This window comes from Capricornis sumatraensis, chromosome 4 (genome assembly GCF_032405125.1).
Source record: "Capricornis sumatraensis isolate serow.1 chromosome 4, serow.2, whole genome shotgun sequence".
NCBI lineage: Eukaryota > Metazoa > Chordata > Mammalia > Artiodactyla > Bovidae > Capricornis > Capricornis sumatraensis.
In genome coordinates, this window is record NC_091072.1 from 103,249,017 (window position 1) to 103,267,148 (window position 18,132).

The window sequence follows — 18,132 nt, forward strand, 5'->3', positions numbered from 1 at the left end:
TTATGTTAAAAAGAAGCTGAGTTCCCTCAATAAATTCAGGCAACCCAGAATTCGATACATATTCACAAATATAAAAGTCATTGTTCTCAGTTAACAACAATCGTCTGTAATTAACAACTGTGTATGACTTTGATCTGTAAACCATTTCTGGAATGTGAGGTGTTAACCATTCCTGGGATGTTTTTGGTAAAGCAGTGAAGAATATATCCAAATTTCTAAAACATCATTTCAGACTTCTTTTTCCTTACAACTCATTCATATTTTTTCCCTTAGTCCCATGGATCTTAGGATAACAACTTACATATTCCTTTCTGTCCATTTCTTCTTAATTAATTATAGTGTCTTGGATTGGAGAAGGAAATAGCAACCCACTCGAGTGTTCTTGCCTAGAGAATCCCAGGGACGGGGGAGCCTAGTGGGCTGCCGTCTATGGGGTCCCGAAGAGTCGGACACGACTGCAGCGACTTAGCAGCAGCAGCAGCAGTGTCTTGGATAAGGGCTTCCCAGGTGGCATTCGTGGTAAACTACATGCCTGCCAATTCAGGACACATAAGAGATATGGGGTCCATCTCTAGGTTGGGAAGATCCCCTGGAGGAGGGCATGGCAATCCACTCCAGTATTCCTGCCTGGAGAATTCCCATGTACAAAGGAGTCTGGCAGGCTACAGTCTATAGGGTCTCAAAGAGTCAATACAGGACTGAAGTGACTTAGCAGCAGTGTCTTGGATCTCATTGTCGAAACGGGCATGTGGCTCATTGAAAGTGAAAATTAACCTATATGATAAACAAATGGTGGCCATTGTGTTAAATAAGATAAATGGAAGTGATTTTCAGGACACATATGCTATTCCATTGTAAATTGTAAGCATGGCTTCTTTGAGAAAAGATCACTAGCATTCCCCAAATTCATCACTTTAAAAAAGCGACAATATTTAAATATCTATTAAAAATTGCATTCCTTATTTTATGTAAATTGTGAGACATGAGTGGGAAGCTCTCTAAATTCCACAATATAATTGGAAACAAATTAGCTTCTGACATTCTCTATGTGTACCGAATTTTCTCTTCATAACTTAAAGACTCCTAAGGAAATCCTAAGTAATTCTATGAACACATACATTCTCAAGGCAGTAGGCACCCTTTGCATACTACACAGTATTCCACTTCCTTATCTTTTCCTTTCACTTGAGGATCTTTATCTTGGGGTTAGGTTTATAAGCTAGAATAATTTGTCACAGAAGAGAACAGAATATTTATTAAATATGATATCTTGGGTAATAGCTGTGTTTTATAACAACCCTTGGAAAAGGTAATGGCACCCCACTCCAGTACTCTTGCCTGGAAAATCCCATGGACAGACAAGGAGCCTAGTGGGCTGCTGTCTATGGGGTCTCTACAAGTCGGGCACGACTGAGCGACTTCACTTTCACTTTCACTTTCCTGCATTGGAGAAGGAAATGGCAACCCACTCCAGTGTTCTTGCCTGGAGAATCCCAGGGATGGGGAAGCCTGCCGTCTACGGGGTCGCACAGAGTCAGACACGACTGAAGCGACTGAGCAGCAGCAGCAACAGCATAACAACCTTAATCATTTTTAGAATGATTTGTTCCACTCCTGATTGTGTTTGCTGACATCTAATACCATGGAAGAACATCATCATGACTGTATGGTAAAAAAAAAAAAAAAAAAAAAAACTCATGAGTCGATTTAGATTATTTTCAGATTATTACTTTATGACTGCCTTTGACTAGTCCTACAATTAATTCAGAATCCTGTTTCTCTCAGTCTTCTAATTAAAAAAAAAGTCCTTGTTTCTTTCTTAATGGAAAAGGAAATCAAATCAAAGCATCAATAAGTATGAATAGGAATAATGAAGGAAAAACTGTAAAGACCTAAGTCACTCTCAAAATCTGTATATTTTCCTAGAAATGTTGCTTCTCTCCTAATTGTCTCAGCTTTAACTATTATCTATGTCTGAAGATAATTTTTAACTTAAAAAGGAAATAAATTCTTATAAAAATATGGCATCAAGACTTAATTTTAGTTAAAAATGTGTGAGACTATTAGAGATTTGCATTCCAAGAGAAATTATTAAAACTTCAACTCTCTGAGTTATAGGTTTCTTTTCCACTATGAACATGACTATAATATTTCATGGAATTATTATGAAGGCTAATTTAATTAAAAGAAAAGTGAAATTATATAAAAACTTTAAAGCACGTATTCCTAGAGTAAATACTATTTTTATTATTATTCCTAAAAATAAAATCAATTATTACCTTTGAGGAAGATGACCTCAATATAAAAAACAATAACCATTTTTGAGGAAACTCATTTGAGAGACAATGCTAAGATTTATGTAGTTATCTAACAGACTCATTACAATAGTGTTGTGTAATGTTTGAATAAGCTAACAATGAGAGGCTAAATACTAAACAAAATCATATAGCTAGTAAATGGTCAAATTGGCATTCTAAATTATTTCTGCTTGAACTGAAGCATGTGTTATGTATCAAACGTATATTCAATGAGGAGGACCAAACTCAAAGAGTAATTCCTAACAATGAATAAATAATTAGTAAGACAAACAGAAAGTATTAATGTGCTCATTCTTCATAACCCTTGATATTTACAGAAAGGAAAGGCAACTCTAAATTATTCATCTCAATGTAATGAAAAGTTAAGCTAAGAATGTATAAATCAATGCTAAGAAAAAGTTGTCATTGGCTTTTACTTTACAGTCTTACCTCTTTTTGTACAAAAGCATCACTTCAGGTGACTGAAGCTACTTTAAAAACTTGGTAACTGTTTCAATTTTAGGATAAGATATCGAGCATTTCTAAGAATACTCTATCTCAACACATTTGGAATTACCTTATTTCTATAGATAAGTTTCCTTGATAGATTTTACATGGAAGCCATGGGAGCAAACACAGTGAAGGCAAGCAAGATATGGAGTTACTGTGTTCCTTTCTGGATGTGATTTCTATATAAATTTCAACCTGCATGAGGCAAATGTTGCTTTATCCACCATATGGCCAAGGCTCATGGGAAATACTCCAGTGAATCAAATGTGACAACAGGGCCAAGAGGAAAATACACTAAGGATTATAAACATGTTATCAACATTTATACAACTACTGAAACAGAAAACTTGGCAGATAACATCCAAACAGATAGAAAAGCATGAGAACTAGAGCAGAAGCATATGGATTATTTTGCTTACTATCTATGTAAAGATACCTAAATGTACAGGATTTTGGAAGAGATCTCCTGAATATCCTAAATCATCATTTCTCTGAAGAATAGACCTTTTCCCCCTTGCTAACTAAAATACTGTGATGAATGAATCTTATGTGTACACATTACATTTTCCTTTCTCATGTGATAAAATGTCTCTCTAAAGTTGCTCTCTATGCTATTAAATATACAAAAAATTTAAAAATAAAATAGAGCACAATAAAAAGAAGAATGAGGCAAAATATCATACTCAGTGAATTCCCATGAAAGTTATGAGATATTTAAGATTAGTTAGTTAGTTAAGTTGCTCAGTCATGTCTGACTCTTTGCAACCCTGTGGACTGTAGCCCACGAGGCTCCTCCATCCATGGGATTCTCCAGACAAGAATACTGGAATGGGTTGCCATTTCCTTCTCCAAGGGATCTTCCCAACCCAGGGATCAAACCCAGGTCTCCCGCATTGCAGGCAGATGATTTAACCTCTGAGCAACCAGGGAAGCCCCTGTTCAAACTCTTCCAAAAAAACTTTTCAGGTTATTTTCCCATAATAATGGTACTAATTGTTGAGAAAGATCTACCAGGTGTCCTGTTTTCATCTGATTGACGGTCTGTGTTTCAGGAATAACTGAAAGTGTAAAATCTAGGAATTTTATAAGAATTTACAACTCAAATTCCTTTTAATTTAATTTTAGAAAGGACAGAAAATTAAATAAATTTCATCTATTGACTCAATCACTGTTATTCTTTCAGCAAATATTTATTGAGATTCTTCTATCTTTAGATACTATAGGAGCACTAGGGACACTACAGGATTAAAATAGACATGACCCAAACTTTAAGCAGCCTACCAAGGAATCTCCAAACACAAATATAGAAGATACTGTCGTGGTCCATGCACATGTTGGAAAACAATTTCTAGACATATAGAATGAGAGGGAAGTAAAGTTTATTAGAGTGGGAGATGCTGATAAGAAGGGATACTACACTTGGTCTTAGCCAAAAGGCTGAGAAGCAACAGACTTAGTCACATGGGGAGAGGGGAGGAGAGGGTGAGATATATGGAAAGAGTAACATGGAAACTTACATTACCATATGTAAAATAGATAGTCAATGGGAATTTGCTGAATGGCTTAGGAAACTCAAACAGGGGCTCTGCATCAACAGGGGTGGGATTGGAAGGGAGATGGGAGGGACGTTCAAAAGGGAGAGGATATATGTATACCTATGGCTGATTCACTTTGACTTTTCACTTTCATGCATTGGAGAAGGAAATGGCAACCCACTCCAGTGTTCTTGCCTGGAGAATGTCAAGGATGGTGGAGCCTGGTGGGCTGTGATCTATGGGGTAGCACAGAGTCGGACACGACTGAAGCAACTTAGCAGCAACAGAATGGCTGATTCATGTTGAGCTTTGACAGAAAGCAAAATTCTATAAAGCGATTACTCTTCAATGAAAGATTAAAAAAAAAAAAAAAAAAGAATGGGAGACGCTGTTAGAACAGTGGGCCAGCTCAAGGGAGTGACATTAAACAGTCTTTAGTCCAGTTTTATACCCAGGGTACGAGTACAAGGAATGGGATAGGTGTCTTGCAGGTCATTTGCTGATTGGATGAGGCACGTATACTGGGTGGGGAACAGTAAGGCAAATACCTTCCCTGTGTGGGGTAGGAGTGGAGACAGGTTATATTGCTCAGGAGGACCTGAAATCCATTAAAAGTTACAACATGTGGGAGGGAAGGACCATATGTGTCTGGTTTTTCCATTCCTGCATTAGGAAGACCCTCCTTGGCTTTACCTGCTTTTTAGTCCTTGTGTCACCACATTCCTCCCTTCCTTTATTTTTAGGGCCAATTCTTTGGCCCCTGTTGATACCCTGTTCATGTCTAACTATCTACCTATCTCCCTTCTTAGGCATTTGGGAACCCAGTCTCAGGACAAAAGAAGTGATGACCACTCTGGCTTCTTCAGGCTGTACAGGGGTGTCATGGGGCTCTGGGTTCCCTTTGCCTGCTTCTTTGTCAGAGTGCATTTATGGAGGGAGATGAGAGTCCATGGAATGATAAAGTGATTTCTTTCAGCATTGCCTTTGGGTTGCTCAGAGGATATTCTTGTACTACCACTTGGAGATTTGTTGTATTCCAGAAGAAAAAAATTTAATAAAAAAGTTAAAGGTACATGGCCCAAAGATTAAAAGAAGTAGAAAAGCTGCTCAGGGGCTAGCCAGGAGAGCCAGGGCCAGACATTGGTTCATGACACTACTGTTTCTCTAGGTACCAGAAGATGCAAGAATTTGGGCTCATAAAATCTTTACCTGAAAGCATCTGACTATCTGAAGGCCAGTTTTTCTGGGCTTTTCCCAGAGCACAGAGTGCCTTGTTTCTGATCTCCATCCTGAGCTCCTTTCAGGGATGTTGAAGGTGAGCAGCTTGCAGTGGTCATGATGTAATCTTTGTAGAGGCAGCTGGCAAGTGCCAACTCCCAGTCAGCAGGGTCCACATATTTGACCATGCTTTGGGTGTGTTGCATGCCCATTGTGCCCTGCAGTGCTGGGAAGGCTCATTCCAGGTCCAGGGAAGATTCTATTGATAGGTCACTCAGTGTGCTGTTATTAGGCCAGGCCTTGTGAGCAGCAAAAGTCTCTGGACCATACCTGTCTTACTAGCCTCTTGGTCCAGGAAAATATTCCCTCTTGTTGCTTCTTCCCATATCTAGAGTTACATTATTACAATCATTGATATCATGGAACTTTTTTTCAGCATTTTATCACAGGCTCATTCACACATTCATTAACATAAGAAACAATCTTCTGAAACAAGAGACACAGAAAATAGTACAGCTAGCAGATGTTAATAAGGTCACCAGCAAGAATTTAAGTCAAGAACTTTCATTAGGTATAGCCCAGCATACCCCAGGTCATCTGACTTAAATGACTATAGACAGGTGTGACTCTCCTGGTTGTACATCGAAAGGTTGATTATTGAGATAAGTTTTAGAAACAAACTTAGAGTGTCCTTTTAAATAACTTAATTAAACCTTTCAGCATTATAACATAACAGCAAGGAACTATCTCAGAAGTGAGTCGTAGTAAATACAGACCTTAATCAACAAAACTAGAACTTAATATTAAGTGAAATATAATGTTTTTTGTCAGTGTGAGGGCATTAACCCTATGGCCAGGGAAGGCTTTAACCTATCAAATAAAAATGAGGTTTGTCAGGGAGTCTGAAAAATCCAAGCAGCCGTCTTGGATTTCCCATAGCCCTGACTCTTTGATATACAGCTATCATCAACCCATTTTTAATTCTCTGATTTAGAAGTAGAATATTGCCATGTTTTAAGGATATCAGAATAGCAAAAGTCTAACAATGAAGGGTTATTTTTTGTAGAAGCAGAATGAGCTTTTACATGTACCATAATCTTTAATAATTCTTATTGACTTTACCAAAGTAATAAAAGATTTTAAAAACAAAGAAAATACTTAAAGGTAAAGAAATTCATATTCTGTTATTGAAAGCTTCATTCTAAGAAAACTTTGTTCTCTTAGCATAGAGAATAAGCTAAATTCCAGCCTGTTACCAGTTTATTATATAACAAACAAACAAAAGTTTTTATTGGTTAATCTTAGAAAAGTCTTTTCAATAAATCTTGAAACAGCAGTATTCTTGCAAAGGCATCACAGTGAAATCATAGAAGGCATGTTAAAAATCTGATTAAATTGCAATTGACAAAGTAGCCTGGCCACTGCTGTGATATGTAACACTAATATGATAACTAGAATTATAATTGACCACATTTTTATCAGGGCATATCAGATCTATATGAATTCCACATAATTTTAGGATATATATATATACTGCCAACATCCACTTGATCATGGAAAAAGCAAGACAGTTCCAGAAAAATATCTATTTCTGCTTTATTGACTATGACAAAGCCTTTGACTCTATGGATCACAAGAAACTGTGGAAAATTCTGAGAGAGATGGGAATACCAGACCACCTGACCTGCCTCTTGAGAAAGCTGTACGCAGGTCAGGAAGAAACAGTTAGAACTGGACATGTAACAACAGACTGGTTCCAAATAGGAAAAGGAGTACATCAAGGCTGTATATTGTCACCCTGCTTATTTAACTTATATGCAGAGTATATCATGAGAAACGCTGGACTGGAAAAAGCACAAGCTGGGATCAAGATTGCTGGGAGAAATATCAATAACCTCAGATATGCAGATGACACCACCCTTATGGCAGAAAGTGAAGAGGAACTAAAAAGCCTCTTGATGAAAGTGAAAGAGGAGAGTGAAAAAGTTGGCTTAAAGCTCAACATTCAGAAAACAAAGATCATGGCATCTGGTCCCATCACTTCATGGGAAATAGATGAGGAAACAGTGGAAACAGTGTCAAATTTTATTTTTTGGGCTCCAAAATCACTGCAGATGGTGATTGCAGCCATGAAATTACAAGACGCTTACTCCTTGGAAGAAAAGTTATGACCAACCTAGACAGTATAATCTAAACCAGAGACATTACTTTGCTGACTAAGGTCCGTCTAGTCAAGGCTATGGTTTTTCCTGTGGTTGTATATGGATGTGAGAGTTGGACTGTGAAGATGGCTGAGTGCCAAAGAATTGATGTGTTTGAACTGTGGTGTTGGAAAAGACTCTTGAGAGTCCCTTGGACTAGAAGGACATCCAACTAGTCCATTCTGAAGGAGATCAGCCCTGGGATTTCTTTGGAAGGACTGATGCTAAAGCTGAAACTCCAGTACTTTGGCCACCTCATGCGAAGAGTTGACTCTTTGGAAAAGACTCTGATGCTGGGAGGGATTGAGGGCAGGAGGAGAAGGGGATGACCAAGGATGAGATGGCTGGATGGCATCACTGACTCGATGGGCATGAGTCTGAGTGAACTCCGGGAGTTGGTGATGAACAGAGGCCTAGCATGGTGTGATTCATGGGGTCGCAAAGAGTCAGACATGACTGAGCGACTGAACTGAACTGAACTGAAATCAACCATATAGTATGACCTGAGAAAATTTATCATCCCTTCAACAATACTTCTCATGTAACTTAATATGTCTAAGGAACCCAGGTAGTTTAATAGCTCTTTGGGATGTTTCAGGGACCCTCTGAAGCATCCCAAAGTGACCCTAATAAAATATGTGAGATGCCCCCAAATCCTGGTGGACTTGATGATGATGAAGTCCTGAACAAATCCAGCTCCAAAATCCTGGAGTGGCAGTTGAACTGTCACTTGTTGTAGGTAAAAAACACCAAGTTACAAGTGAAAAGAAGAAACAGTAAATAACCCAATCAAATAAAATAAACCTCAAAAATTTTACCCTAAACAAATGGAGGTTTTCAAATACTTGACAAAAACATCAAAATAACTGTCATAAATATGATCACTAAATTCAGGAAAGTGGCAGTACTTTAGTTTTATTGAATTTATTCTTAATTATTTGAATACATTTTTTGCCAAAATAATAGAGAACATGTGAATTATATACCAAATACATGATATAATGATCAATATTTGCCTTCAAAATATGCATTGAATTTCACAAAATCTTGACATTAAAAAGTCCGATGCAAGAGTACATATCTCTTTGGACTGAACTTAGTGTATGTCGACTAAAATATATAGTCACAATCTGAAAGAAAGCTATTTTATTTGATCGGAATGTTTAGGACTCTGAGCCCAGGAACCAGCATCTCAGTAGCTCTGAGAAAACTGCATCAAGAAGACAGGAGAGGGAGTCAGACTATATACAAGTGTGCAACAAAGAGAGCAGCCAGTCTGAACACCAAAGATCAGGTATCAAATTAAGGACTTTAACATTCTAGGCATGGGAAGATGCAAGCCTCTAGGTTCACTGAATTAATTCCTTTCATAAACACCTCAGCACTCTGGGGCCAAATCCGGTTCCCTTGTTCACCTTAGAGTTGCAAGTGGCTACTTCTTGCATCACCCCCAGGTACTCAGCAATCACCATGAGGGAATGAGACTCTGCTGGATCTCAGTTTGGGGAGCTCTCATTCACATTTGGAGACCAGAAATTGCTGATGGCTGTGACGTTTCTTGTTTGTTGATATGGCAGGAGATATTTTCACTTTATATGTAATATCACACAGAATATACAGATTTTTAAACCACAGGAAATATAAATGTTCATCTTGAAAATACACAGGAAACTACACACTCATTTTGAAACTATATTTGAAGTACAAGGAGGTATCATAGGATTTTTTCAGGGACTGATTAAGAGAATTAAAACTATCTTTCACATTGTGCTATGTCTTAAAGAAATACATTTCATTTTTACAAAAGTTCTGCATAAGAAATAACCTTTACCATTATTTTACATGTCAAAAAACAATACACTGGAGAAACAGGAATAGAAGTAGAAGCAGCAGACTGGGAAAATAATATATTAACTGTCAGGTGGCATGTTTAGAGACTATAAAGACCAACCATAGTTATATAGACTTTAAGGAACTTCAGGAATTAACCGAACTCCCCTTTAAAGTTGACAAAAAAAATCATTTGTTGGCAGGAAAGACTGTTTTATACACCATGTCTTTGAAGGCTTGTTTCACTTGCTGGTTTCTCAGAGTGTAGATGAAGGGGTTCAGCATGGGGGCCACAGAGGTATTGAGAATAGCCACTCCTTTTGTCATTGATGCCTTTTCTTTGGCCGAGGGATTAGCATACATGAATATACAGCTTCCATAGGAGATGGAGATGACAATCATGTGAGAGGAACAAGTGGAGAAGGCCTTTTTTCTCTGACTGGCAGATGGAATTCTCAGAATAGTCCTGATAATGTACATATATGACAAAATCACTAAGGCCAAAGTGAATAGCAAGGTAACCAAAGCAAAGTAAAAACCAATTATTTCTAGGAACCATGTATCTGAACAAGACAATTGTAAAAGGGGGAAATAGTCACATGCAAAGTGATCAATGACATTGGAAGCACAGTAATCCAGCTGGAGGAGAAGCATAAGGGGCGGGAAAATGGTCAGAAACCCACCCATCCAAGCACAGAGCACAAGCAAGCTGCAGAGTTTCCTGCTCATGATGGTTGTGTAATGCAGGGGCTTGCAGATGGCAACATAGCGGTCATAGGACATGGCGGTTAGAATGTAAAATTCAGTCACCCCCATGAAAATAAAGAAAAATAGTTGGGCTGCACAATTGTTGTAAGAAATTGTCTTGTCTTTGGTAATAATTGCCCCCAGAAATCTAGGGATACACACAGTAGTAAAGGAGATTTCTAAGAAAGAGAAGTTTCGGAGGAAGAAATACATTGGCGTCTGGAGATGGGAGTCCACCCAGGTTAGGGTGATGATAGTCAGGTTTCCAGTGACACTTAATATATATGTGATAAATAAAAACAGGAAAATCACAATCTGAAGGTCAGGATCATCAGAAAGGCCTAGAAGGACAAACTCTGTGATCACTGTGTGGTTCATTTCTTTCTCTTTTTTCCTTCTTTTTTCTTCTTTTAAATATATTTAGATAGAAAGTGTATTAAAAGGAAGAGATGAAAAATATAATACATTATGATCAATATCATCATCAATTCTAAAGCATGCTCTCTAATTCATGTCCATATTGTTTTCTTTTAACATCTTATTTACAATTTTTCTTAAAAAGTATTTGTGGGTCATGTTTTATATAATAGTTCTCTTATTCTAAATCTAACAGAAGTCAGAAATCTTTATATGATTCATATTATTCAGAGATGATAAATGAATTTGATACTTTTTGCTTCGTCTAATTTATGCAAGTCATTGCAGTTTTGTTGAGATAATCCTAAAAAACATACATCATTTTTTGTCATGTAGGTATCAGAAGACACTGCCATCTAAAAGAGAAGTGGATGATCTTACTTCCATCATAAGATATAAATGAAACTTAGAAGAATAAAGTAACAACACTTTTTATGAAACAAGCAATCAATTCATGATTTTCTTAGCAAAAAAAAAAAAAAACTTTAAAATGTTTAATGATTAGATAATTACCAGCTATGTTTTCATATTAGTATTTATGAATGTAATTATCAATATGAAAATATACTATAGGTATTAGATATTATTTACAAAAAACTAGAATAAATAGACTAATTATTTTATATATTAAATAGCATCTGCTTAATGGTTTGTCTGATAATTCCTTTGAAATCATTAATGTTTGACATTCTTTAAGATTTTCTATGAATATATGTATAGAAACTTTATATGTATGGAAAGTGTATATTTTTGAGCTTAAAAGGATATGCAGTATTTATCAATTTTTAATTTTGCATTGAAGCACAAAATGAAAAGTAACTACTTGCCTCAGATAGTAGCAGCTCTGTTACCCAGACTTTAGCCCAGTACATTTTCCATTTGAACATCCTTGCTTCTCAGCTATTGAACTTTATGAAAAACTATTTTATTCCCTTGGAGTTCTACCCCACATTTTTCTTTTGCATGAGGTGACTAATCCAAAAGAATATTCCAGAAATGTAGAGGAAAACCTCTTCTATTAATCCCAAGCCATTCAGCTGATTCCCAGCTCCACTGGAAGCATCTATCATTCTGTGTATCTGGTTTGCTAAAATCATGATAGTTCCCTTATCTTATTTTAGATATTCACATTTCTGCTGTGAATAATAGAAGATAAGTCATTGCTACTCTGCCAGACAAAAGTAAACATCACATGAATCAAATTTGATTATTTTTTCTCTATTTTATGATGATTCATGGAAAATAAGAACGGAATCTCAGAAACCTTAAGAAGATGTGGAACTTCTATCATCCTCTTCAATAACGTTGATCTAGAAGTTTAAGGGAGCAATATTTAAAGCGAGAACTGCAAGTGAAATGGCAAAGTGGGGTATTACGAGTGTAGATTTTTAAACTAGGATCTGGCATTTAGTTGCACTAAATGCTTAGATATTCAAGTTTAGCTGTTGTGACCTATGAAGAGAGACATGTGTTGATCTCCTGGGCACAAAGTCCAGGCGGCAGCTGTGCTGTAACGTGGAACATCGGGGATTTCTGGAAGCTACCATTGGTGTTCTCAGAGCCTCCTGACTCTCTTCTATAGTGAATCTCTCTTGGGAATGTTTATGTTCATCCCACAGAAGAGTTCAATGAGGACTTATACAAAATAATCCTTCTCATTAATCACAATTATTTAATATTTTTGAGTAATAAAATAGATGTGAAATCTTACAAAAAATAGCACTCAATCTACTTTAGTTTTAGTCATATTCTTGACATTTTAAAGTTTTCTACATATACACTCCATTACTTATCCTTAGACTTCATTATTGTTGCAGCTTCAAGGTTCTTTCATAATTCTAAGTTATATAAGAACGTTATTAAATATTAAAAGTAACAAGGGAAAAATAAAATACAAGGGAACTTCCATCAGGTTATCTGCTGACTTTTTAACAGAAACTCTACAAGCCAGAAGGGAATGGCACGATATATTTAAAGAGAAAGATGAAAACGGAAGAACCTACAACCAAGAATACTCTACCCAGCAAGCCTCTCATTCAGATTTGATGGAGAAATCAAAAGCTTTCCAGATAAGCAAAAATTGAGAGAATTCAGAACCACCAAACCAGTTTTACAACAAAGGCTAAAGGAACTTCTTTAGGCAGAAACAAGACAAGGAAAAGACCTACAAAAAATAAGCCCAAAACAATTAAGAAAATGATAATAGGATGATACATATTGATAATTACCTTAAATGTAAATGAGTCAGATGTACAACCAAAAGACATAGACTGACTGGGTGGATGAAAACATATGCATGTATGTACTTCCAATTACTGTATCACTCTGTTTAACCTCCCAAACTGTATGGAATTATTTTCTATTATTAGGTTAATCATGTTCCCATTATAGCTTGTAATTTCAGGGATCTTTAAATTTTCTCTGGCTAATGATTGTGAAAACTGATAAACATCTTTTACTATTATAATTATTACTATTGTAACTATTACTCCTTAATGCCATTGTATCATGATTGGTCAACAATAGAATTCTATATCATCAACACTAACATTTAATAGGAAAATCTATAATCACTTTTTAAAATAAAGATGCATATCTGAAATATCTTGGATTTTTTTGAAAAATACAAATGCCTGGGTATTGCTTTTTTCCTCCAAAGCTCCAGATATGTTTCTAAGGAGCAGCCATGTTTAAGAAGAACTGGACCATAGGATGATCTTTTACTTTTATCTAGTTGGTTTCACTTTTTCTTTTTTTTTTATTTTTTATTTTTTAATTTTATTTTTACTTTATTTTACTTTACAATACTGTATTGGTTTTGCCATACATTGACATGAATCCACCACGGGTGTATACGAGCTCCCAATCCTGAATCCCCCTCCCACCTCCCACCCCATATCATTTCTCTGGATCATCCCCATGCACCAGCCCCAAGCATCCTGTATCCTGTATCAAACATAGACTGGTGATTCATTTCTTACATGATAGTATACATGTTTCAATGCCATTCTCCCAAATCATTCCACCCTCTCCCTCTCCCTCATATTCAGTACTCCCATCTCATTCAGCTTTTGTTTTCAGATTTCTCCATCTCTTCTACTTTTTTTTATGTCCTTTCTCAAGCCTTTATAGCAGAGTACAACAGTTTTCATATACATATATATAAATAGTATTTGTAGTATATATATATATAAGAAAATTTATGAATTTTTTCCTAAATAAAAAATTTGACATTTTGACTCAACTTGACTTAGTATTGATAAAATGCTATATTTCTAATTATAAAAATAGATATACAACAAGCAACAAAGTTTTATTGTATCACACAGGGATCTATAAACAATGTTGTGTAATATCTATAATGGAAAATAATTTGAAAAATAATATATGTGTATATGTGTAACTGAATTACCTGGCTATGTACCTGAAACATTGTAAGTCAACTATACTTCAATAAAGTATATATGCTATGAAATTTTTAAAAAGAAATGTAGCTTTATGGCACTCAAGGATGAGATTCTGCAATGCATTTTAAGATCACTATAGAAAATTATTCTAAATCATCCCACCCTCTCCCTCTCCAAACATGTACAATATCATATAAGAAACAAATCTCGAATCTAGGTTCGATGTAGGGTGCAGGATGATTGGGGCTGGTGTACTGGAATGACCCGGAGGGATGGTGTGTGTGTGGGCTAGGGGTGGGGGGGCGGGGTGACGCGGTGTGGGGGCGGGGGTGAGGGCAGGCAGGAGGTGGAAGCGGGGTTCAAAGGGATTGGGAACACGTGTACACCCAGGGTGAATTCATGTTGATGTGTGGCAAAACCAATACAATATTGTAAAGTAAAAAAAATAATAATAATAATAAATAATTTTTTTTAAAAAAAGGAAAATTATTCTACACTATAAAGTCTTTTAAGCATGTAAAGTGAAAGAAAGTGAAAGTGAAGTCGCTCAGTCGTGTCTGACTCTTTGCAACCCCATGGACTGTAGCCTACCAGGCTCCTCTGTCCATGGAATTTTCCAGGCAATAGTACTGGAGTGGATTGCCATTTCCTTCTCCAGGGGATCTTCCCAACCCAGGGATCGAACCCAGGTCTCCCGCATTGTAGACAGATGCTTTACCATCTGAGCCACCAAGGAAGTCATCAATAAAAAGTCACAGACCGTTACAATGTTTACTGAGCTTAAAAAAAGATTAGAAACTCATATATATATATGTATATATATATATAACTTCTTTACATTATTAATAGTACTTCTGATAATAATGAGGAGCAGGAAAAGAAAGAGGAGGGTAGAGATAATTTTTTTTTCAGCAATTACTATAGTCCAGACCTAAATCCCAGGGACGGGGGAACCTGGTGGGCTGCTGTCTGTGGAGTCGCAGAGTCGGACACGAATGAAGCGACTTAGCATGAGCCGCAGAAGCAGCAGACCTATTTTAAATGTTTTCTTCATATTGCCTCTTTGAATCCTACCAACAACTTTATGAGGTACCTGTAATTGTTATTCTCTTGCAGAAATATTTATCTTATCTTTTTCTCTGGAAATATTTTATAAGATTATTGCCCAATTGGTCAAAGTTTATGGGAAATTTTAAGACAGCAAGTGGATAGACTATCTATAGCCTACTGGGCAAATAAGGCTCATGAACTATTTTTATTAAAAGCTTTATTAAACATGCCTTAGCCTTTTCATTTACATGTTGTTCATAGCTGCATCCACACTACAGAGGGGGAGAGTTAGTTACCTCAAGGACTTATGGTCTACAAATTCTAAATTATTAATATATTATCCTTTTATAGAAAAAGTATGTCTTGACTGGTGATGTTGATAATCAAAATGCTCATACAGACTGCAAACAATTATAATAACCACTAAGGACTTTGCATAGTGTTATGTAGGGAGCTGCATTATCTGATAATATCAACATAAACTTTCTCATATCTTTTGCAATAATTTTACAGTTCTTTCAATTACCAGAACTACACCTATCTACAGTCTATGGTCGGAGAAGGCAATGGCACCCGACTCCAGTACTCTTGCCTGGAAAACCCCATAGATGGAGGAGCCTGGTAGGCTGCAGGCAAAGGGTCGCTAAGAGTCGGACACGACTGAGAGACTCCACTTTCACTTTTCACTTTCGTGCATTGGAGAAGGAAATGGCAACCCACTCCAGTGTTCTTGCCTGGAGAATCCCAGGGACGGGGGAGCCTGGTGGGCTGCCATCTATGGGGTCACACAGAGTCAGACACGACTGAAGTGACTTAGCAGCAGCAGCAACAGTCTATGGTATATTTTTTTGAGTCATTAAGATGTCACAGTTACCAATCAGGTCTAACTTCAGTATTTTCACATGTTTCCAATTAAGCTTAGAAATTATAGATGTCCAGCATGATGGGAGGAAAAAGTAACTGCATTACTTCCCTACAGTGTGGAAATCTCCTCAGTATGGTTTATAAGTTATTTTCTTTGTGTTTCAGCAAATGGTGTATCTAAGGCTCTCAGCTGAGTATAGTACATGAATACCAGAACTTAGTTCAATGAATTATGATTACATTCTTTCTATAATAATAGTTTAAAAGTGTAGGATGAGTTTGAGAACTCTTCGTTATTATTTCAGTTTTTGACTTCATGGAAAACATAGAAAAAAAAATATTCAGGGCCAGAATTGTATGATCTTGTACAATTGTTCATATAAATTCTAATCAGTACATTTTTCCATGTGATGTCATACTCTAATCTTAATACAAGCATTTTTAACAAGAAAATCTCAATTTTGTGTATAGTAAAACTTTGCTACTGTTAGTTTCTCTACTACTGATTAGGCATATCACTTAAACAGGCAATTTAAAAAAATTGTATGCATAAGCTATTATCTCAAAATAGCCACAGATATGAGAAAGTTATAAAAAAAAAAACACCTTAGTTATTGATTATCAAAAGACCAGCTTAACATCAAGCATTTATTTAAATATATAACTGACCATAGCAAATGTAGTCATAGTTGGTATCCAGCAACTACAAATTGGCAATTGGCATGGGTACTTGCCATATAACCTCTACAAGGATTAAATCATGTGCTGCTGCAACTACTGACCTTCACCCTCCCTGAAGGAGTGAGGGTAGAGAGAAGAAATGAGGCACTCTCTGCTCCAAGAAAACTGCAAGGACAGGTCTTCAGATAGTTAGATACACTCAGGAGCTGATTTTATGAGCCCAATTCTTGTATCTCCTCATAACCAGGAAAGTACAAAATTCTTCATGGTGCAAATTGTTTCTCATGACTGGCAGAAGCTTCATAAGACCAGCAGAAATTCTAAAATAATATATGCTATCCTTCCCCCGTACCTCTTTGGAACAGTTTCTCAGTTTTCTCAGAGTTATTTGAGGCACTGTCTCCTGGGTTGCTCATATTGCCCACCTAAAAACTTAACACACAGCTCTCAAGTTTTTCAAGTTGTCAGTTTCTTCAGGCTGTTTAAAAGAATTGCTATCGTATATATGTTAATATTGGCATTCCCCTAAAGCAGGTTCTGTATGATAATTTTCCCTAAGCAGCTATTCACTATAATAGTTTTTTGAATTGAAGAATAATATAGTGCTGTTTGAATGGCATCATAGACTCAATGGACATGAATTTGAACAAATTCCAGGAGATAGTAAGGAACAGGGAAGCCTGGTCTTCTGCAGCCAGGAGTCTGAAGTCCATGGGGTCGCAAAGAGTTGGACATGACTGAGCGACTGAACAACAGCACAGAAAATGTTAAACTCGATAATGGGAAAAGTTTTTTGATTTCTCAAGAAAATGTAATTACATTTTTCTTTTAGTTGTACTGTTTTTCACATAGTTAAAAAAGTAGGCCACAGTATGAAAAGATGAGTGCATGCAAAATTCTAATTAGACTGTCATATTATGTTTATAGTCTTTGTGTAGTAAATTAAAATAAGATTAAATATGATTTAATACTCACTTAATTTCTAGAAAACCTGATTTCTAGTGAGATTGTAAAACACTATTCTCTCTTGTGTGCACCTGCTCTGCCTCTTTCTGACTTTAATTTTCTAAAAGTTAGTGTTAAATAATTAAATTAAAAATGTTTCAAAGTAGGAAATACAATCACTCCCACAGTTACAGACTAGAAAAACCAGCCCTAAAGGAAGAAAAGTACATGAGAGAAGGGCTGCGATTTGAATGGAAAAAAACTGTATACTGTATAAGCATATATTTGTGTATATGTGTATATATATGAAGAATTCAAATTTGAATAGCAAAGAGAAAATATACGTATACAAATATCCTTGATAAACTGCTGGCAATAAAAATATGAATGATGAAAAATGAATCAAGGGAGGCTGTGTGGATATTAATAG

The 18,132-nt window shown here is 36.3% G+C and overlaps 1 protein-coding gene across 2 annotated transcripts; it reads right to left on the reverse strand.

Annotated features, from left to right (window-relative positions):
* Positions 1 to 7,156: 7,156 nt before the first annotated feature.
* LOC138077748 (olfactory receptor 6C3) lies at positions 7,157 to 10,716 on the reverse strand. Of its 2 annotated transcripts, XM_068969918.1 has the most exons (2): positions 9,812 to 10,716; positions 7,157 to 7,181 (listed from the first exon to the last, which is right to left on the reverse strand). In XM_068969918.1, the coding sequence occupies exons 1-2, from the start codon at positions 10,714 to 10,716 to the stop codon at positions 7,157 to 7,159; spliced, it is 930 nt and encodes a 309-aa protein (XP_068826019.1). The 2 variants fall into 2 exon arrangements, with proteins under 2 accessions (XP_068826019.1, XP_068826018.1); XM_068969917.1 differs by lacking the exon at positions 7,157 to 7,181 and having other exon boundaries at positions 9,781 to 10,716.
* Between the last annotated feature and the right edge of the window lie 7,416 nt (positions 10,717 to 18,132).

Bases quoted from the DNA above. Each gene is read 5' to 3' on its own strand.
- LOC138077748 (XM_068969917.1), bottom strand. From the start codon at position 10,716: ATGAACCACACAGTGATCACAGAGTTTGTCCTTCTAGGCCTTTCTGAT.